This window comes from Fundulus heteroclitus, chromosome 16 (assembly GCF_011125445.2).
Source record: "Fundulus heteroclitus isolate FHET01 chromosome 16, MU-UCD_Fhet_4.1, whole genome shotgun sequence".
Classification (NCBI taxonomy): Eukaryota; Metazoa; Chordata; class Actinopteri; order Cyprinodontiformes; family Fundulidae; genus Fundulus; species Fundulus heteroclitus.
This window is the reverse complement of record NC_046376.1, coordinates 34,393,454-34,414,069: the sequence shown is the minus strand read 5'-3', so window position 1 is coordinate 34,414,069 and position 20,616 is coordinate 34,393,454. Positions and strand designations below refer to the sequence as shown.

The 20,616-nt window shown below is 42.1% G+C and overlaps 1 protein-coding gene across 1 annotated transcript in view; it reads right to left on the bottom strand.

Annotated features, from left to right (window-relative positions):
• The window catches only part of LOC105925249 (transient receptor potential cation channel subfamily M member 4), a 67,706-nt gene that overhangs the window by 1,789 nt on the left and 45,301 nt on the right, over nucleotides 1-20,616 (bottom strand). Inside the window, exons 17-27 of the mRNA XM_036148550.1 lie at nucleotides 19,864-19,971; nucleotides 19,729-19,775; nucleotides 14,932-15,164; nucleotides 14,522-14,637; nucleotides 13,003-13,135; nucleotides 11,699-11,873; nucleotides 5,004-5,169; nucleotides 4,732-4,913; nucleotides 2,492-2,624; nucleotides 450-522; nucleotides 55-148 (exon numbers count right to left, since the gene is read on the bottom strand). Coding sequence (XP_036004443.1) covers nucleotides 55-148; nucleotides 450-522; nucleotides 2,492-2,624; nucleotides 4,732-4,913; nucleotides 5,004-5,169; nucleotides 11,699-11,873; nucleotides 13,003-13,135; nucleotides 14,522-14,637; nucleotides 14,932-15,164; nucleotides 19,729-19,775; nucleotides 19,864-19,971 — 1,460 coding nt within the window. The remainder of the gene's footprint in view (nucleotides 1-54; nucleotides 149-449; nucleotides 523-2,491; nucleotides 2,625-4,731; nucleotides 4,914-5,003; nucleotides 5,170-11,698; nucleotides 11,874-13,002; nucleotides 13,136-14,521; nucleotides 14,638-14,931; nucleotides 15,165-19,728; nucleotides 19,776-19,863; nucleotides 19,972-20,616) is intronic.

Below are 20,616 nucleotides of genomic sequence, written 5' to 3'. Positions count from 1 at the left end.
GCAGGTGTAATATTTGGAGCAAACCCCCATGGCATTTTAATTCCTTCATATCACCTTTGTGGAGTGGAGGAGGCCGGCTGGTGCTGACCACGTTACTTTGAGACAGAGCTTCAGTCATCCAGGAGAGGGCGCTGCAGCAGTAGTCCAGCTGGGGGAGGGATGGATGCATGACAGAGATGATGAGTGCTGAACAGGCAGAACTAACAGCACACACACACACACACACACACACACACACACACACACACACACACACACACACACACACACACACACACACACACACACTTAACCTAAACCAAAAGACAAGTTCTAAAACAAGTTTTAACATCCTATCTGTGTGGGATTAGGATTAAATTGTGTTACAACTATTTGATCAAGACCTGATAAACTGTGGAAACTCGTGGTAGAGATAAAGGTATGCTATGTTTCCTTTAAGGTTTGCTGACCTGCGTCTCAAGTACACGCAGCCTTCGGTCGTGGTCTCTGATTTCTGCCATCTGCTTCAGAACACTGTCCACCCTGCAGAAACATGCACAGATATCATGTTCTTTATGTCGCCTCTGTTTCAGGACATGGTGCAGAAAAAAATCAGTTTGCATTCATTTTTGTTCCATGTTCAGACAGGAAAACATTATGGTCATAAGGTAACTGATCAAAACCATACCCCCAGATTTCAAATAAAACATGTTTCACCGTTAGTCTGTAAAATGTTAGAAATTTCATTTTTTTTAACATGCAAGGCTAACGAATCCTACCTAAAAAAAAAAAAAAAAAAAAAAAAAAAAAAAAATTCAAAAATGGGGGCTCATGGGGGCTTTCGAAAACTAATTTTAATATTTACAGGTAGCTTGTCATCTGCCATTAAAAGGAGAGCATTTGTGAACATGGCCTTTCATGTTCAGCAAACACTTTTTTTATGAACATTTAATCAGCTGTTTGTATTTGGTACTTAATCACACAGAAGTGTGGCTGTATGCCAATAAGGACCTTCCTGTGTGAAACAAGCACTTAAACTAGAATAAGTGAGTCACAGTGACTGCCTGATCGTTAAGGCAGCGTAATAAATTACCGTTTCAACTAAACCTCTGATAATTTAGCTTTTTACACTGTTGTACACACAGTTCAACTGAATGTTTTACAAAGGAAGATTATAGGTGGGGCACAGAGATGGTCTTGGTTCATCTTGTACTAGTGTTTAGCTGCAGTGTCCAGGACAAACATAGCTGGATTTACACTAAATGAAAATGCCAAGAGAGTCATCTGCTGTTGGAGAGATAAATACTTCTAACAGATCCTGCTTCAAAAGATCCTTTATTCTTAAAACTGACTGGAGGATTCACACAGAGCTCTAAATTCCTGACATGTAATGGACTTTTTTAATTAATTCTGTGCACAATGTAAATTGTTTCCTTCGGTTTTAGCGTTGCCACATCTAAGTCTGTGCTCACCGAGGTTCTCCATAGGTTGTAAGCACAAAATCTCCCGATAACTCAGCTGAAATTATTTTCCATAGAAAAGCAAAAAGATTTGATTATGTCTGAAATTATTTCTGAATACTGGACCAAACGTATTCCACAGAGCAACTGTGGCAGACTGTGGGTTGTCTAGAGTTCTTGCCATGATGATGACATCTGGTAGCCTCGTGAGACCATCCTGATCTCGCGAGCTTTCAAGGTTTCACTCGCAGATCAGTCTGGCTACTCTCCGTTGAAGAAAATTTGGAGCCGTTCACCAAACGAACGTCCAATCAGCGTTGGCTTTGAGGCGGGTTGAGGTGTGACGCAACGGGAAGCGCGTCAGTTCAGTCTAAACAACATGGCGGCTTCAGCCGATGAAACTAGCGTTAGCGCGGCTATCGAGCAAGTTTTATCGGAATTACAGAGTATTTCTTTGCTGAGCTAACGAGCCTTTACCTGCAGCAGCAAGAGTAGCTTGGCTTGTGGTTGTGTTTTCGTCGTCGCTCGTAACAGAGCGACGACGAATCTGATTGGTTCATTTGGCCCGTCTATCACCAACATAGGCCAATCAGCTAACCAGTATTTTGCCCCTTCCCAAAATTACTTCAACGGAAGGTTTCCAGATGGATATGCGGAGCAAATCTATCTGGCGGAGTCAGGTAAGACATCTGGTACCATACTATGAAAACGAGGGCAAAGTTCTCCTCCTGTAGGATGTTTTGCTTTTGTAATGTCAACGGAAAAATAAAAACTAATCATTTGTAAAAATGCCCCATTTGTATCCATACTGTGAAAAACCTTTCAGATTTCACTGTCTAATTGTATATTTCCCAATAAAAACTCCCATCATGTTCCTGAAAATAAACTCCACAGACCTCAACATGGATGAACCATACCGGTAGTCCTGTTTTTGTAATAATTTGAAGCAAATGTTTTTCTAATCTTTCCCAATTGATCCTGTTAAACTGAAATATCATCAAATTGATGGGCTGGTCCAACCTTTAGAAAGTTTCACACAAGAGGCAACTTACTTAACAGAAGTCCGCTGAAGTCGTGCGGTGTCGCTCTCTCTCAGCTTCTTATTCTGAGCAGACAGGAGATTCTCTTTCTGCACAGCCTCCCATGTATTCAGGCAGCTGGCCTTCCTGCCTTTCAGCTCCACAACTGAGGATACAAAGAGATCAGTAAATGGATGTGGAGAGTAAAAGCAGCACACATGCATATTTGGACTTTAATGGCAGTCATAAGGATCTGCAGAGTAGTCCTCTAAGGAAGCAGAATGTGTGGAATGCTGCTGCCATTCTACAGCACCCTGAAAACGTCTTCACACTCCTTAAACAGCATCCAGCTGTGTGTATACAGCTGCATATGTTCTATTTCAGGCCTCAGACGTTCGTTAGAAAACATTAGAGAACAACCGGCACCAGGAAGACCAAGCAACCCAGTAGTTGGGTCAGGGAGGAAGTTCTGGTTCAGTTTAGATTCTGAAACAATCTCCCAAAGCTCTGATCAAACCATGGTCTGAACATGGAGAGGATGGACCACCTGCAGATCTAGCAGGACATGAATGCCCACCTAAAATGACAAGGAGGCGAAGGAGAGCCGTAATCAGAGAAGGAGCCAAGAGGCCCAAGGTAACTCTGGAGGAGCTGCAGAGATCTAAAGCTCAGGTGAGTGAATCTATACATATGACAACCATTAGTCCTGTGCTCCACAACACCGTTGTGAAAAAGCCATTGTTGAAAGAAAGACATTAGAAGGAGTGTTTGAGGTTTATTACAAGCTACCTAGGAGACACAATAAACATATGAAATAAGGGGTCCAGTCAAATGAGGATAGAATTTAACTTTTTAACTATTGCTTTGAAATATTTTAACCTGTTATATAACCAGTACTGTCATAGTTTGCTCCCAGATTCTGTTCTGGACAATCCCTGCACTTCTGATTAACTGGCTTGACCCTGAACTGTTTCTGGACCACAGACTCTGATTATCCTTTTCATCATTCTGTCTGCCTGTCATTCTGGTTCTGACCAATTTGCCTGTCTTTTAATAAAGATAATAGATAATAATCTTAAATGTCACCTACTCGTCTGGCTGAATTCTGGGTCCTCTGATTCTGTTCTTGACAGGTACAGACAGAAGAGCACATCTCATCTATTTAGGATGTTCAATAGAACAGAGAAGGTATTTTCTCCTTCCCCTCAGCCTATATATTCTCTATAGTGAACTTAAAAATAAACTTACTTTCAACTATAATTATTTGGCCCACACATTTTTATTAGGCTTGGCTGAAATGCAGCTCCTCTGCACCTCTGATTTACTTCAAGCTTGTCTGCCTTCACAGCCCCCTTCACCAGCTGCCCAGCTGCTTTTAGTTGTCCCAAAAAACTACTTGGAAATTTAGAGTAGTTCAAGCTTTTTCTGTTGTGGCTGCCGAACTTTGGAAAACCCTTTGCCTTAAACTATTAAACAGACATCTTTGCCTCACTTTTTTAAGTCTCTTTAAAAAATAAAAAAAATAAATAAAAAAAAGTATCTTTTTTCGAAGGGGTTTGATTGGTTTGAGTTGAAATGCTCTTTTTACCATCTCTGTTCTTTTTTTATATGTTTCAATACATGTTTTTGTTCTTTCTCTTTTATTAATCACAGTTTTGTACAATGCTTTGAGCATAATGGCTATTTTTTTTTAAAATGTACTTTATAAATTAATTGGTTTTGGATTATTTGTGGAAGAAAACGTATACTGCACATTACCCTGAACGCACCATGTCCGTACTGAAGCATGGTGGTGCCAGCATGTTTTAGACCAAGGCATATTCACGTGATAGTACAGCCTAGTCAAAGTCCAGACCTAAATTTAATTGAGAAACATTTTGTGACTGATTGGGCAAGTTGAAAGAAATTTAGATGTGCAAAGATGTAGACCTGCAGTACCTGCAGTAAAGGGCATTAAACAAAGGATCAACTTAGATTGCCTGAACACAAAAGGTCACCACTCATGTTTGTTGAAATTTATTGCAATTTCAAATGTTGAAAGCTATGTAGCACGTGTTTTTTTCTACTGGTCCTTTCACCATTACTGCAGGTCTTCTACTCAGCTCACTCTTTTGTGTTTGCTCCTAAATCTCAGAACAGGACCCTTCTACAAGTACAAATGCAGCAATGTCATATTTGATGCAAATGAAGCTTTTAGAAACCTCTCTTTATACAGATAGACATTAGTTTTTAAAAAAAATGCATATTTTGCTTTCCACTTGCTGATTTCTCACCAAAGTGCTGACTCTTGACGGAAGGAATCTGACGGATGTGTCTCTTGATAAGAATGTGGAGATGGGAGAAGATGATGAAAGGTGGTGCCAGGCAGGGTCTGGAGTGGTACTCCACGATGAGGTTGTAACGTTGAAACTTCCAGTAGATGTCACTGTGCTCCTGTACTTTGGAAAAGGTGTAGCTGCAGACAGAACATGAAAACACGGTGGAAACTTGGTCCTAGAGCTGCAGAAGAAATAAGATAGTGAATGATGTCAAATGTTTATCCTACCTGAACATGGCAATGAGAAGGTTGACCAGCACTATGTTGGTAAACAGCAGATATATAACCAGGAGGATGACAACAAGCCAGTTTGCATAGGTACTCAGACAGGGTTCTGCTCCTGCCTCAATCTCTGTATGGTTGTAAGTGCAGTCAGATTCCTCCAGTTTGTCAGCTAGAATGAAGAACATCAGAGGAGCACATGGAGGAACATCAGTAAGCAACCTTCATATATCTCACGGCTATTGAAATCCAATTGCCCAAGTTGCTTTTAGTTAGTCTAGTTATTACTCTATTATTTACAGTGAACTGCCACACAACCTTAATGACCATGCTTCAAAACAGAGTTTCTTACATTTGACTGAAGAATCTCAGAAATATAATGACAAACAAGCCCAAGACAAGTTTAACCTGTACAACATACAATCATTTCCAATAACTTAGAGGCAAATCTGCAAGCATTGCAGGAGAAAATTTGTCAATAATGTATGTTTCAATGTATCTTTTTTTGTTTTTTGCCCACACATTTCTCTATCATCTTTAAAACCACAGGCAAGATGTCAAACGGTCTGTTATTATGCTTATCTGTTTTATCCCCAGATTTAGAAATTGAACTAACCACACCCACTACGTTGCTGGAACCACTGAGTTTTTAATGGACAAATTAATCATGTGAGTAATCGGCGCCATCGGTGTGTATTTATGCTCTTTTATAAAACCAACATCCAAAACAAAGTCATTCTTAGCTTTGTTCAGTGAGCTGATAATGTTGACTACCTCTGTTTCTGTTATTTCATCTGTATTAAAGATAGGTTGTGCATCGCATTCGTGTGGGGGGACGGATTCTGACTGTTATTTCTGCTTATGCTCCAAACAGCAGTTCAGATTACCCACCCTTTTGGAGTCCTTGGAGGGGGTACTGGAGAGTGCCCCTCCTGGGGACTCCTTTGTTTTGCTGGGGGACTTCAACGCTCACGTGGGCAATGACAGTGGTACTTGGAGGGGCGTGGTTGGGAGGAACGGCCCACCTGATCTGAACTCGAGTGGTGTTTTGTTGTTAGACTTCTGTGCTCGTCATGGATTGTCCGTTACGAACACCATGTTCAAGCATAAGGGTGTCCACATGTGTTCTTGGCACCAGGACACCTTAGGCCGTAGTTCAATGATCGACTTTGTTGTTGTTCCATCTGAACTGCGGCCGCATGTCTTGGACACTCGGGTGCAGAGAGGGGCGGAGCTCTCCACCGACCACTACCTGGTGGTGAGTTGGCTCCGATGGTGGGGGAGGAAGCCGGTCAGACCTGGCAGGCCCAAACGTATTGTGAGGGTTTGCTGGGAACGTCTGGCAGAGTCCCCCGTGAGACGGAGCTTTAACTCCCACCTCCGGGAGAGCCTTGAACACATCCTGAGGGAGGCGGGGGACATTGAGTCTGAATGGACCATGTTCCACACCTCTATTGTTGAGGCGGCTAGTCAGAGCTGTGGCCGCAAGGTTGTCGGTGCATGTCGCGGCGGCAACCCTCCAACACGCTGGTGGACACCGGCGGTGAGGAAAGCCATCAAGCTGAAGAAGGAGCCCTATCAGGCTTTATTGGCCTTTGGGACTCTGGAAGCAGCTGATGTGTACCAGCAGTCAAAGCGGCAGGCGGCTCGGCTGGTCGGCAAGGCAAAAACTCGGGCTTGGGAAGAGTTCGGAGAGGCCATGTAGAAAGACTTCCGTACGGCTTCGAAGCAATTCTGGTCCACTATCCGGCATCTCAGGAGAGGGAAGCAGTGCAGTACCAACACTGTTTATAGTGGGGGTGGTGTGCTGCTGACCTCAACTCGGGACGTCGTGTGTCGGTGGGCGGAATACTTCGAAGACCTCCTTAATCCCACCAACACGTCTTCCATTGCGGAAGCAGAGCCTGAGGACTCTGGGTCGGGTTCTCCCATATCCTGTGCTGAGGTTGCCAAAGTTGTTAAAAAGCTCCTCGGTGGCAAGGCCCCGGGGGTGGATGAGATTCGCCCTGAGTACCTTAAGGCTCTGGATGTTGTGGGGCTGTGTTGATTAACGCGGCTCTGCAGCATTGCGTGGACATCTGGGCCGGTCCCCTGGATTGGCAGACTGGGGTTGTGGTCCCCCTATTTAAAAAGGGGGACCGGAGGGTGTGTTCCAATTACAGAGGAATCACACTCTTAAGCGTCCTCGGTAAGATCTTTTCCGGGGTTCTGGAAAGGAGGGTCCGTCGGATAGTCAAATCTCGGATTCGGGAAGAGCAGTGTGGTTTTTGTCCTGGCCGTGGAACACTGGATCAGCTCTACGCCCTCAGCAGGCTTCCTGGAGGGTGCATGGGAGTTTGCCCAACCAGTCTACATATGCTTTGTGGATCTGGATAAGGCATTCGACCGTGTCCCTTGAGGGATTCTGTGGGGGGTACTCCGGGAGTATGGAGTACCGGGCCCTTTAATAAGGGCTGTCAGGTCTCTGTATGACCGGTGTCAGAGTCTGGTCCGCATTGCCGGCAGTAAGTCGGACCCGTTTCCGGTGAGAGTTGGACTCCGCTAAGGATGCCCTTTGTCACCGATTCTGTTCATAACTTTTATGGACAGAATTTCTAGGCGCAGCCAAGGTGTTGAGGGGATCCGTTTTGGTGGCCTTATGGTCACGTCTCTGCTATTCGCGGATTGACGGGGTCCTATTGGCTTCATCAGGGTGTGATCTACAGCTCTCACTAGAGCGGTTCGCAGCTGAGTGCAGAGCGGCTGGGATGAAAATCAGTGCCAACAAATCCAAGACCATGGAATTGAACCGGAAAAGGGTAGAGTGCCTTCTCCGGGTTGGGGAGGATGTGCTGCCCCTAGTGGAGGAGTACAAGTATCTTGGGGTCTTGTTCATGAATGAGGGGAAGATGAAGCGGGAGATTGACAGGTGAATTGGTGCGGCGTCTGCTGTGAAGCGGGCGCTGTATCGATCCGTTGTGGTGAAGTGAGAGCTGAGCCAAAAGGCAAGCCTCTCGATTTACCGGTCGACCTATTTTCCTACCCTCATCTATGGTCACAAGCTTTGGGGCGTGACCAAAAGAATGAGATCCCGGATACAAGCGGCCGAAATGAGTTTCCTCCGTAGTGTGTCTGGGCTCACCCTTAGAGATAGGGTGAGGAGCTCAGTCATCCGGGGAGGACTCAGAGTAGAGCCGCTGCTCCTCCACGTCGAGAGGAGCCAGTTGAGGTGGCTCGGGCATCTGGTCAGGATGCCTCCTGGAAACGTCCCTGGTGAGGTGTTCCGGGCACGTCCCATCGGAAGGAGGCCCAGGGAAAGGCCCACGACACGCTTGAGGGACTATGTCTCTCGGCTGGCCTGGGAACGCCTTGGGATTCCCCCGGAGGAGCTGGCCCAAGTGGCTGGGGAGAGGGACGCCTGGGCCTCCCTACTGAAGCTGCTACCCCCGCGACCCGACCCCGGAAAAGCGGAAGACAACGGATGGATTGTTAGGATTTTGGTGTGTTCGGTTCCTTGTATGAGTGAGTTCCTGTTTCAGAGAAGACGTCTGCTGGAGAGTCCGTCAGCTCTCGTTGCTGCACACCTGAAGCAAATCTCCTGATCAGGCTGAGTGGTACTTAAAAGGAGCTACACGATCGTCACTCTTCACCGGATGATTACCTATGATGATATTCCCAGCCAGTTCTCGAGTGTTAGTGGGTTTTTGTTTGAATTTTTGACTTTATGATCTTTGTCTCAGGATTGTTTTATTCTTGTGTTTCAGACCCTTTTTGATGATTGCAAGTGTCCTTCAAATTGGTCGCAAAGGAAGACTGGCATACTGCCATTGCAGCTTTGTGGTGTCCTTAGACTCCTTCGCCTGCCTTCCCCACTCTCCAGCGCGTTGCTCACTCCAAGGAAGACAACCATACCGGAACTCACCCTCATTCTCTCGGACCCTGGATATTACCTGTCCACCAACACTGAATCCCAACTCCTATATCCTCCTCCCCCACGCTCTTACTAACTACATAAATAAGTTCTCTCCTCCTGTCATTTTCTGCACCTGCCCCCATACAGTATTGTTAACTCATCTCTCTCCTATGTAGACAAACCCGAAAGTGGGTTCCGTAAATGCCGAGCTAACCTTGGCGGATTCGACCGCTTTACTGAACCTTTCATATATTGTAAATAAACCATCTTCACTTTAAGTGGTCTCTTGAGCGACTCTGCATGGGGGTCTGGAAATTGCTTCAAATCATGACAATAATATCCAATACAGTTTTTTTGCATACATGTCAAGCGGATCACTATAGTATTAGAAGTAATGTTCCACTTGTGAAACAAAATCTGTTGGGCTCTCTTTGGCATTAAGAAAACAAATGCTACACTGCCAGACAGGACACATTAGAAAGAAAATAAACAAATAAATTAGGTCTGGGCGATATAGGGGAAAAAAACAACATATGGATAAAATAGAAATCCGATGATGATAATTATCAAAAAATTCAAAACATAGATTTTGAGTGCAGCCCTGGTTATTTATGCAGTTGCTTAATCTATTTTTAAATAAAAAAACACTGAATTCAAATACAACTCTTTATTCTATCAACTTTTTTACCAACAAGTATTAGTGGCAGAGGAGTTAGGGAGTTTGTCCTGCAATTGTCGGATTGCTGGTTTGATCTCCCGCTCTGACCGTCTCAGTCGTTGTGTCCTTGGGCAAGACGCTTCACCTGAATTGCCTGCTGCCAGTGGTCAGAGGGCCCGGTGGCGCCAATGTATGGCAGCCTGGGCTCTGTCAGTTTGCTCCAGGGTACAGGGGCAGACTGATTGGGGCTACTAACACAGCTCACCGCCGTGTGCGAAGGTGTGACTGACTGTAGTGTAAAGCGCTTTTGGGTCGTCGGACTAGTTAAAGCGTTTTACAAGTACAAGCCCTTTGCTCAATCTCTGAACTCTTCAAAGTGGATGGATCGTGATGAAGGAGGGTTCCTGGGTTTGCGTTTGTAATTGGTTGGGAGGATGTAATGACTCTAGTATTAACCCACATGATAGGCTAGAATGGAATAGGAAGGAAAACTGTTCTTCTATTAAACGTTTTATTAACCCCTGTTTTTCTACATCTATCGATCAATATATATTGTTCTTGAATTATCGTCCAACCCTAAAATAAAAAAATGTATGAGGGGTACAGGCTAAAATGAGTGCTGGTATGTTCTCAAAATCTTAACTTCATCACACTTCATTTTATTGGTTTCTTAAAGATTCTCGCTAACCCTGACCCTGACACAGCTACCCACCTATTGCAAAAAAAACAGCAACATTTCTTCTCAAAAACAAAGTTTTGTAAAAAGAAAAAAGAAAAAAAAGTTTGTCATTGAAACAACTTTTCTCAAGTGTCTTATTGACTTTACCACTGTTTTACTCTTTAAAACCTTCTACATTGTATTAAACAACAAGTTTTACAAAGTATATTGCATATATAGAAAGCCAGAATACAGAAAAAATACAAAAAAAAAAACACTGTATGTTTAATTCATGCAAATTAAAGCCAAGCAAAAACAAAAAAAAAAACATTTTACAATTTTGGCAGCTGATCATTTGGAAATCTCTTACTTACGCTAAGGTTCTTACCAGTTTTAGGGACACACAGAGATTACTGATCCACAAATGCTGCCTAGCTAATTGCCATAATAACACACACTGGTCAGTTTTTAAGGCGATAATTTTTTTCCTGTTTCACAGGGACTAATGTATTAAACTCTGTTATGCAGAAGGCATGAAAATGTATTTTCAATTCTGCTCTTATATCTTCTTATAGTCCCTAAAGAGAAACTCGAATGGGCTAAAAATCAGTCAATCCTTTATAAAAACTGGAAATAGGAAAATGGACGCAAAATTGTAAACACAAGTTTCCCTGACAAAGTCACGCAACTATCCTAACGTTACTAATCCTGACCTCGTAGGTCAAAATTGAAATATTTTTAACTTGGCTGTCAGAAACCTACCTGACAGGGCCAAAAAAGTGACTTCAAAGTTTTCCATTGAAAACTTGAAAAAAATGTCCATCTTTGACGTAGCCATCAAGGGTTGACTCCCACCTTCAGGATGTTTGCTGCATGTCTTTTCCCCCTCCTGTCACTGCCCACTTCCTATCTCACTGCTACAAATAAAGGCCACTGGCGAAACAACATCTTCAAAAAATACAACCCATGCACGCACACAAAGACAATAAAATAGACCATTGACCTTGTAATACAAACTCTGGACTGTGGGAGGAAACCTTATTTCCCAAAGAGGAATCGTGTATGTATGGTAAAAACATGAAAACTCCATGCATAAAGTGCCTGGACTGGGGATTCAAACTAAAAACTTGTTCCTGCAAGGTAACTGTTCTAACTAATGTGCAACGGTGCAGCGATAGCTTAAAACATTTTCACAATTAGTTTAGTAAAGTGTTATTAGGATGTGTTGGGCAAACACAATCCAGCTATGGAATGGCCAGCTCATAACTGTACAATTATTTAGTCATCCCTTCAAAGTGCACCTGTTTTGCTAGACAGCAGTTATACATTTATATAACTGAGATGCCTGTCATTTCTAGATGTCAGAAGTAATTTTGATAAAAGCATGTCACTGTAAAACAGAAGGACAGGAAAATACTATATGACTATGTCAAACATATATAGATAAATAGATATAAATATATCTATATATAATTATATGAAGAAATACTTACCATCCATTTCATTAATAGGGATTTGCCCAAATATGTGCAAATATGGCCTGTAGTACACTCTGCGAAAAATCCAGTTAGGCCGCGGGTCATATGAGTAGAGGAGCGCCTGATGAGCCACTCCGTAGGCCATAAGCCAAACACCCAGGAAGAAAAGGAAGAAGAAAACATCCTTCACCTGAGGGGGAAAAAGCAGTTGAAAGATGCTTTATTGTCATTGCACATATCACATACAACATAATTTCAGCAAGCTTCCTTAAAGGTAGAGGTGGCTGTTTTTCTGGAAATTTCCCCATGTCCCTTTATAAATAACTGCACATGCGCAAGACCGTCCTATCTTGCTTTTCCGCTCCTCAGTGGGATCGCATGAAAAAAATCTCCCAAATACACTCTGGTCCTATTTCTTTATACCGAGGCCTTCTTCTCTCAAACTTGTACATGGTTTGCTTCTTGCAACTCTCAGCCATGTTCAAAGTATACAGTGAGAGCAGCAGAGCTACAATGAATGGCTAACACCGAAGCTTATTACCTAATACATAAACACTAGCAGTGCGCATGCACAGTCAGCAAGCAGAAACTGACAAGGAACGCTCACGCACACTGCCGTTACGTGAACGCGTCAGAATGATTGGCATGTGAGACAACCAGTTCAGTGATGAATTGTTGGGTAAAAGCTGCTCCTGAATCTGGCCATGTGTGTCTTTAGAAACCAGTACCTTCTGCCGGATGGTAGCACGGTGAATAAAGGGTGAAATTGGTGTGTAAAACCTTTCACTATACTTTGGGGCATCAAGATTGGTAGATGTGCTCCAGGGGAGGTAAAGGAAGACCAATGATATCCTCAGGAGTTTTAACCAACCTCTGGAGAACTGCTCTGTCAACTGCTGAACAGTTCCTAATTGTGACAATTATACAGTATGTTAATATGCTTTCTACCACTGCAGAAGTGTATTAGGAGACAGTCCAGTTCTGGCAAATTTACAACATGAGAAAAAATACTGGACAGTTAAAATAAAAAACGCATACCAAGATTTAAGAAGCATGGAACTCAGTGGGGTGATTTAAAAAAAAAGTGCAGCACCATGTTGGTGATCCACTGTGGCTCTACACTTTTTCAGGGGGAGTGAATGCTGCTTGTCACGACGAGATGCAATCTGCTTGGTTTCGTCAGAAAGGAAACTTTTTGACCAATTTTTCTGTATGATTTGATTAAATTTGACTCTGTAAAGTGCCCTGACATGACGTGTTGTGAACTGGCACTATATAAATAACATTTATATAAACTGTTTTGAGAGCAGTTATATTACCATTTTTCCAAGAATGATGATTTTTGGTCCAAGCTGTTTGTTGATGGCAAATATATGGATCAAACGCAGTGTGAACACCATGTAGTCAATGGCCATCAAAGCTCGCCCAAAATTAAATGACGAAGGAAATATTCTGCAAATAAAAGCAGTCTGTTATTGTTTCTATTTTCCTCAAGACAACACACCTACATTATACACCAACACAAAGCAGATGGTTATCTAACAACTAAACAGGTTAAGGAAATCATCAAATCATCTAGTACAAAACCAGCCCTTCCCAGTTGGTTGACAGACCAGATTATATCTCACAACCTACCAAGACGCTTCCAAACTTAAGTAATGGACATTTCTTTACTATCAAAAATAACAAAAACAACATAAATTATTTGCCCTTGTTACTAGCAGCTTCTCAAGAGAATATTTTTTCCAAATATGAGTTGAATATAAAAGAAAGCACACCATACACAAGTGTTATATACATAAAACAGTAATTTCACAAAGCTAAATTGTGATTTTTATATGTTTAAATGCATTTGAAATCAAATGTTCACTGAGAATTAAATTATTTCATGTCATTAAGAGCTGACTGACAACCTGATCTATTTCTAGTCAGTGAACACATCAGACCTCAGCACCACTAAGTTATGCCGACAACAACACTCATCAGTATAGACGCTGTTACATGTGAAAGCTTAAAATGAGCTGTTTTTCATATCAGTAAGGTGTTTAAAATGAACTTAGATGACACACTAGGAAGCAATTTCAAAAGTTTAGGTTGTTAGACATGTCTTCAAATGTAAAACAAAATTCCCTGTTTTAAAGACATTTCAACATGTGTGTGGCTCATCCAGGCTAATAGAAACTGAGAGTGTAAGACTCAAAGCAAATAACAGGAAGGCTGACTATAATGCAGCCTCTGTCTATCACATAACACAATGGATTTGGAAACAATTGCAGCCATTTAGAAATCATAGAGTTAAGGTAGTGATTTTTCAAGGTGAGTCTTTCAAGGAATACACACAAAAACTGCTGCTTCTGTTTACAATAACTTTGCTAAGCACAGTCATTGCAATAGTTGGATTCTTAGACCAATTTAAGATTTTACCTCTAAAATGGGTTTTTTTCTTTGTTTGAAAATAATGGAAAAAAGGACATTAACAGCAACCGCACACTAATACAGCAGGGTGATGTCTTTACTCCTAATCTAATTAACCAAGCAGTTTTTAAAGATGAAGTTGAAACAAAATCCTTATGGCCTGGTCAGGGCTTTTCAAGAACCTGAGCTCGGCAAGTGGCCACAAATTTCTGCTTGGTGCATCCCTGTTTACTGATGGTGTGCATTGTTTGCAACAAGCAGAGTTTCACACGATAATACAGACAGATGCATACATTAAAGGAAAACGTGGACATAAAACAAGACACTTCTAACAGGCTTTAAGGGCCTTCTGCAAAGATGGCTGAAACACGTGCAGCTGTGAGTCTCATCTTGGCACCGTTACAGTGTAGGAACAACATTCACCTGCACATTAGAGCCAACAGAAAAAGAAGAATAGCTGTCAGGTCACACTTGTTCCAATTATCCTGGATGTACTTCTTTATCCTTTGGAATAAAAACAAACTGCCCCCAAAAAAGGTCTGTGAACAAATGACAAAGCTGCGATTAGATGCATCATGTAACTGCTTAGTTTAAATTCAAAATTGAACCTGCTATTATGGGGAATTATCAACAGTCTCCCTTCATAGTTAGCCAGTTAACAGATTAATGGTCTCAAAATGTGAAAAGGTTCAAAATTTATGATGACACTGACAAGACACTGCATCTTAACCTTTATTATTTTCCACAATATTTCTAGCTTTAAAGTATTATAGAAGTATACAGTGCACGTTAGCGTAGATATATATATATATATGTGTGTGAAAATAACCAACCTGTCGGATCTCTTCACATACTAATGTGAAAACCCAGAAGTAAAGCACAAATTCCAGAAAAGAGGGGCCCTCTGGGGGTGGAGGCTTGAAGTCCACCAACAGAACATAGGCAAACAGGCACAGGAACAGGAAGTACATCAGCACATTGCCCAGGAATGAGGTGACCGGTGCATACCAGAACTGCCTCCACCTTGACACAATAAATGGTCGTTTGGAGTTAGTCTGCACAGAGTCTGAGGAGAAAAAGCACAAGAGACATCAAAGAATGACTCAAAGTCAGTTTCAACCAACCAATTGTAGCCAATAACAGAACGGAAAAATATGACTAACATTCTACATTATTGAGAGCTGTATATTCTCCAGTCTAAACTATGTTTGGATGGTTTCAAATACTTTTTCTATTCATACCCTGTGGCAGTTGGCCATAGAAACATTAATTGTTGTCAGTGGATTGGTCCGTCTGTCAAACACAAAAAAGTCAATCCCTCAATCTAAACTGCCTTTCATTACTAGGATCTACTTCACTCCTCAAGCAGCTCTTCTCTTATTCTATGTGAACTCTACTTGAGTGTTTAGCACAATTCATTTGGAGTACAAAGTCTAATGCAGTCTGACTGGGGTCTGTCTAAAAACTGCATTCTTGGAAATGGAGAAAAGCACCTAGCCGCACTTTTAAACCAACCCGTCTGGGGCCTCATGTATGAAAGAGTGTGCAGATTTCATCCTAAATGTCTGCAGGGAGAAAACCTTAGAGACTTATGGAGCACAAAAAATTCAGATGTTACCACATACGTTGCCTTGATAAATCTGAATGTGCTGGAAATAATGTGCCAGTTCACACGTATCTTGGGATGCCAGTTCATGCATATCTTGGGATGCCTTGTCCATATTACACATGCAAAGCAGTATAAATACCCGGAAGGCACCCACCACATGTCCAAATCACCATGGCAACAATCCGTCAGGCAGTCACAGAGACACCTTGAAGGATATATGTAATGGATTACAGCAAATCAACAGCTTCTTGAGCGACATTAGCGACTCATTAAAGCAACTGACTTAAATGTTGGCTCATACCTGTTTTGGTCTACAATGTCTAATAGATCCAAACGGCACTGTCTAGCTGATGCATTGAGCTCAATTATAGCTTAATGTTGATTGTTGTAATGTACTCTTGTTGTGCAGTTTAACCTATTTGATTATGAATATTATTCACAATTATAATTGGATACCATAACTGATAATCTAATCAAAGGAAAGCATCAACAGAAAATGTTAAAATGGTTGCGATTAATTAAAGGCTACCAGCCTTTAATTATTATAACTAGCAATTTGGGTTTATTACTTAACAATTATTAATCTTATTTACCATGAAAAATGGATGTCTAGTCAGTTGTAAGACTGAAAAAGACTTGCCACCAGTAGATATTAATAACTGTCATCCTCCAGAGAACATCCAGGTAGATAAGAGTGGTCATCTCCAGCAGCAGTTCATGTTAACTTTCAAAGTAGATATTATCTATCATATTTTACTGGAGCCCATACAGAAAATGTAATTAAGACATTGAAAGAACCCAATAATTTATCCCATTAAAAAGTGTTATTTAAAATAAGATAACATTAGATGATCTTTTATTAGCCCACAATGGGGATATTTATAGAATTAAAGCAACAGGCAAGTGCACACATCACTAACAAAATTACATAAGGATTAAAAGATATAATATATAAAGAGGTGGCTTAGAACCCCCCCCCACACACACACACACACACACAGCTAACGGAACGTTATTATTATTATTCAATTGTAATAACAATGTTTATCATACATCAAGCTTAAATATAAAAAAGTATTGGTATCGATATCGATATCGGCAATACTGACCCTGTATTTACTTGGTATCAGATCAATGAAAAATTCCTGGTATCGGCCCATCTCTAGTTTGCACCGTGGTTTTATCATCTCGAGGGCGTGGTCTCGCAGGTATTGGAGTCTGGGTCCTAAACTATGTTTCATGCTGGGAGCCGTAGTCCGATCAGCTATTTTATGGCACAACACTCCAAATCATTGTAGTGACATGCATATGCCTCACATACTTTGATTAGGTAGTCTGCCCTCACACACACGTTGTGAAGTACTTTAAATCTTTAAAAGGAGACAGGCTGTTACATAAAAAGATATTACCTATATGTCAGCCATTGCACATGGAGCCTGCTCTTATTTTTTCCTGACAGAAGTATTATAATGAGAATAATTATAATTATTATGATAGTATAGCATATGGTTTCTCAATGGGGGCTGTACCACCCACTGGGGGGCGTTATAAACATTTTGGGGGTGCTGGTGCATGAGGGCTGTTATAGGGGTGATCAGGCTCGAATGGAGGTGCCACAATTTGATTTGTAAAAAGTTCATTTGAACTGTACATTTTAAACTTTCATGGTTTCCCAACTAAAATAAAGCTGTTGCCTGAGACCAAGTCTCTGAGTCTGCTGCTTCCACTGTTCGGTAAAAAAGAGTAAACCTCGACGTCGCCCCTGGAGATCTTCCCTCTGCTCCCTGATCAGGATCGAACAAGCCAAGCAGGAACGGTCTCCATTGTAATGGCCAAATAAATCCACCACCACAGCAGCAGCAAAAGCCGGGAAACGTTTGACAGCTGTCACCTTATCTTCACGGGCTAAAACTTGAATAACCCATGAAAACGTAGACAAGCATGATAATGTAACCACGTTTAATCACACACTTTACAATCAAACATGGGGGAAAACAAGAAGAATTGCAGGCAGTACAATGCAAATTAAATGATGGGTTTATTCCATCACCCACAAACATATATCTGCTGATGTGCCTGCTATGTGAGCAGGTCTTCTCTAACGAGGCAATGAAGCATTCGCGGTTACAGGAGCATCTGTCAAAAAACCTCCTGACAAGGCATCAAAAGACTTGGCCTCCTTCCAGTCATCATCATTCAAGGTGCCCTACAATCAACAGCATGTTTGCTCAGAGCGTCAGCCAGATACAGAGTGGGTTGGTGGCATCTTATAACGTAGCACTACTGACTGCAAAGCCCAGCTTACCGTTTACTGTGGGGGAGTCTCTTGTTATTCCCGCAATAAAGGAGGCGATGCAGCGCTACCCCGCGCCAGTCACCAAGGCTATCCTGCTCTGTAATGACAATCTGGCCCGGCGCATACAAGAGATCTCAGCTGACTGGAGGATCATCTGTGCGCAAGTTGCGCGGCTGTCCCTTCAGTGTCCTGCTGGATGAGACCACCACGGCTGGCAACAATGTCCTTCTGATATCCTATCCGCTGTGGTAGAGGGTCCATCTCCTGCTCCTCACGTTCCCCATTTCGTATCCAGTGGAGCAAGGATTCAGCCAAGCTCTGCACATGCAGATGAAATATTGGAACAGGCTTAACCTGGTTAGCTCTGGCTAAAACCAACTTCCCAGTGTCCAGATGTGGAAAAGCTGGCAGCGGCCCACCAAGCACGGGGCTCTCACTAAATAAAGTGCAAGAACACTTAAAGCACCAGCACCCTGCAGTTTTTGGGAATTTCTTTTTTTGTAATGTGGTGGGGAGGGGTGGTGGTGGTGGTAGGTACAAAGATCATGGAATAGTCAGGGGGGCATTTGTTCAAAAAAGGTATAGAACCACTGCAGTATCCCTAGTTGAGCAGCATTGTAGCAACATGAGTGCAATCATAGCTCTGATTACAGTTTTAAATTGGCTCATAGCTGCAAACTATCCACCGTTTATGGATATTTTATGTATCTGAATGACATTAAATGAAGCTGCCCAATGGGGCTGGCTTAGGACAGTTCAGGGATGAAATACCCAACCTATTAGTCAGCTCCCCTTAAAATGCTCCAGTTGCAAAGACCGCAGTGGAGTTAGAACATGAAACGGCTTAGGCGGTGCACGGTTCCTCATGGTGGCCCTCTGTAACACTGAGGCCAGTTAAAGAAACAATTGCCACGGACAGTCAGAACTGACAAATAAGCCACTCATCATCATGTGCCACCAGGTCAGTAGGATCTCTGAAAACATGCTCCCTCTGCCTTCTTTCACCGGCGATGTCCTCCAGCAGAGGCAATGCTGCCACCATTCCACATCTTCACGCAGCTATTTTATGTGTGTGATTGTCTCCACTTTAGGAATCATCTCATCTGACTTGTTAGGAATTAATCTGCTGATCCAACCCTGTATTCTTTTTCAGTTAGATTATTTACATGTATTTCATGTGCATCGTGCACCGACCAATGCACATTTACATCTGCATGTGAGAATATTCACAGTTTACATCTGATTGAGGTTGTTTCCATCATTTCTTTTTTTTTTTAGGTTTTTGCAGCACTAGTGCCTTGTTTTTCATACAGTGAGCTGGCAGGAAAGGGGATACAAGGGGGGGGGGGCGACATGCAATAAAGGACCACAGGTCACAGTCGAACCCGGATCAGCCGCGTCGAGGACTAAGGCCTGCGTCGACTGAAGACGTTTGCATTTTCACGGCAGGTCAAACATTTGCGTGGATTACCGCACACTTTCACGCAACGTTCGTTTTTGTACACGCTGAGCTGTGCAACATTTCATTTAATCCGAATTTGCCATTTTTAATAACTGTACAGTGTTTTTTCTCATGTTGCAAGAAAACAACTCTGACTCTTCTAGTTCAAAGGTCAGTACTGGGTGCCCTTCGTATGACACAACACCAATGAAGTAGCTCTCAGTTTCAAAAAGCTTGGCGACCCATGCTCCAACACATGTCAACAGCAGAATATCCAACCTTACCTTTTACATTTACACTCAGAGTCTTCAGTTCTTCCAAGTCTTCCTCACTGCAGTTAAAAACAAGCAATGTAATTGTAAAAATAGGACCAAAATGATTGAACACAATAATCTGATTTATAAATTGTTTGATGTTACTTTTGTACAATGTCAGCAATGGAGAAGACAGTGGCATCATTCCCTTCTATGCTGTCATTGTCTCTGATGTGGGAAACTATCAAAGGATTAACCTCCTCCTCTGGTTCCCTAAGCACACAAATAAAACATCACAAGTTATTTTAAGGGTCTCCTAACGAAAAATCATCAAAAAAGCTAAACCTAACAACCCCAACCCCTGCTTTAACATGCTTTAACGTGTCAGCACCCAAGAAAACAGATCAGGTTCTTTGGAATATACCTGTCCAGATACTTAATAATCTGAGTCATGGACATTATAACAGGCTTAAATCAAAGGCAACCAGACGTCCTCTCAGTTTTTGTGAATGTTTCGACACCTATACAGGAGTCTGTCAATTCTGGATGCTACCAGTGGAGCCCCCTGGAGTTTGGGAGCTGCTGTTTTTAAGCACATGAAGGCCCTAAGAGCATTCTGAGACAGATGTAAACCTGGCTGTCTCTTCTCTGGGTCTTTAGAGCCTGTTGTTTGGAGAGAGGTTCTTTAGAACACCAGATTTTCTGAATCGCCTTAATTACATTACAAACATGCTGAATATTTCAGATCAAGTAACTAAACTGAACTGGACTCTAATGACACCACAACATATATTCATTGTCACTTAACTTGAACTGATCTTCTCTGCCATCCTTGTACATATGACTGTTATGAATCTACACTATACCAAAGAAATAAGAAATAATTGAGCTGAATTGAGCTAATACATTACCTATTGT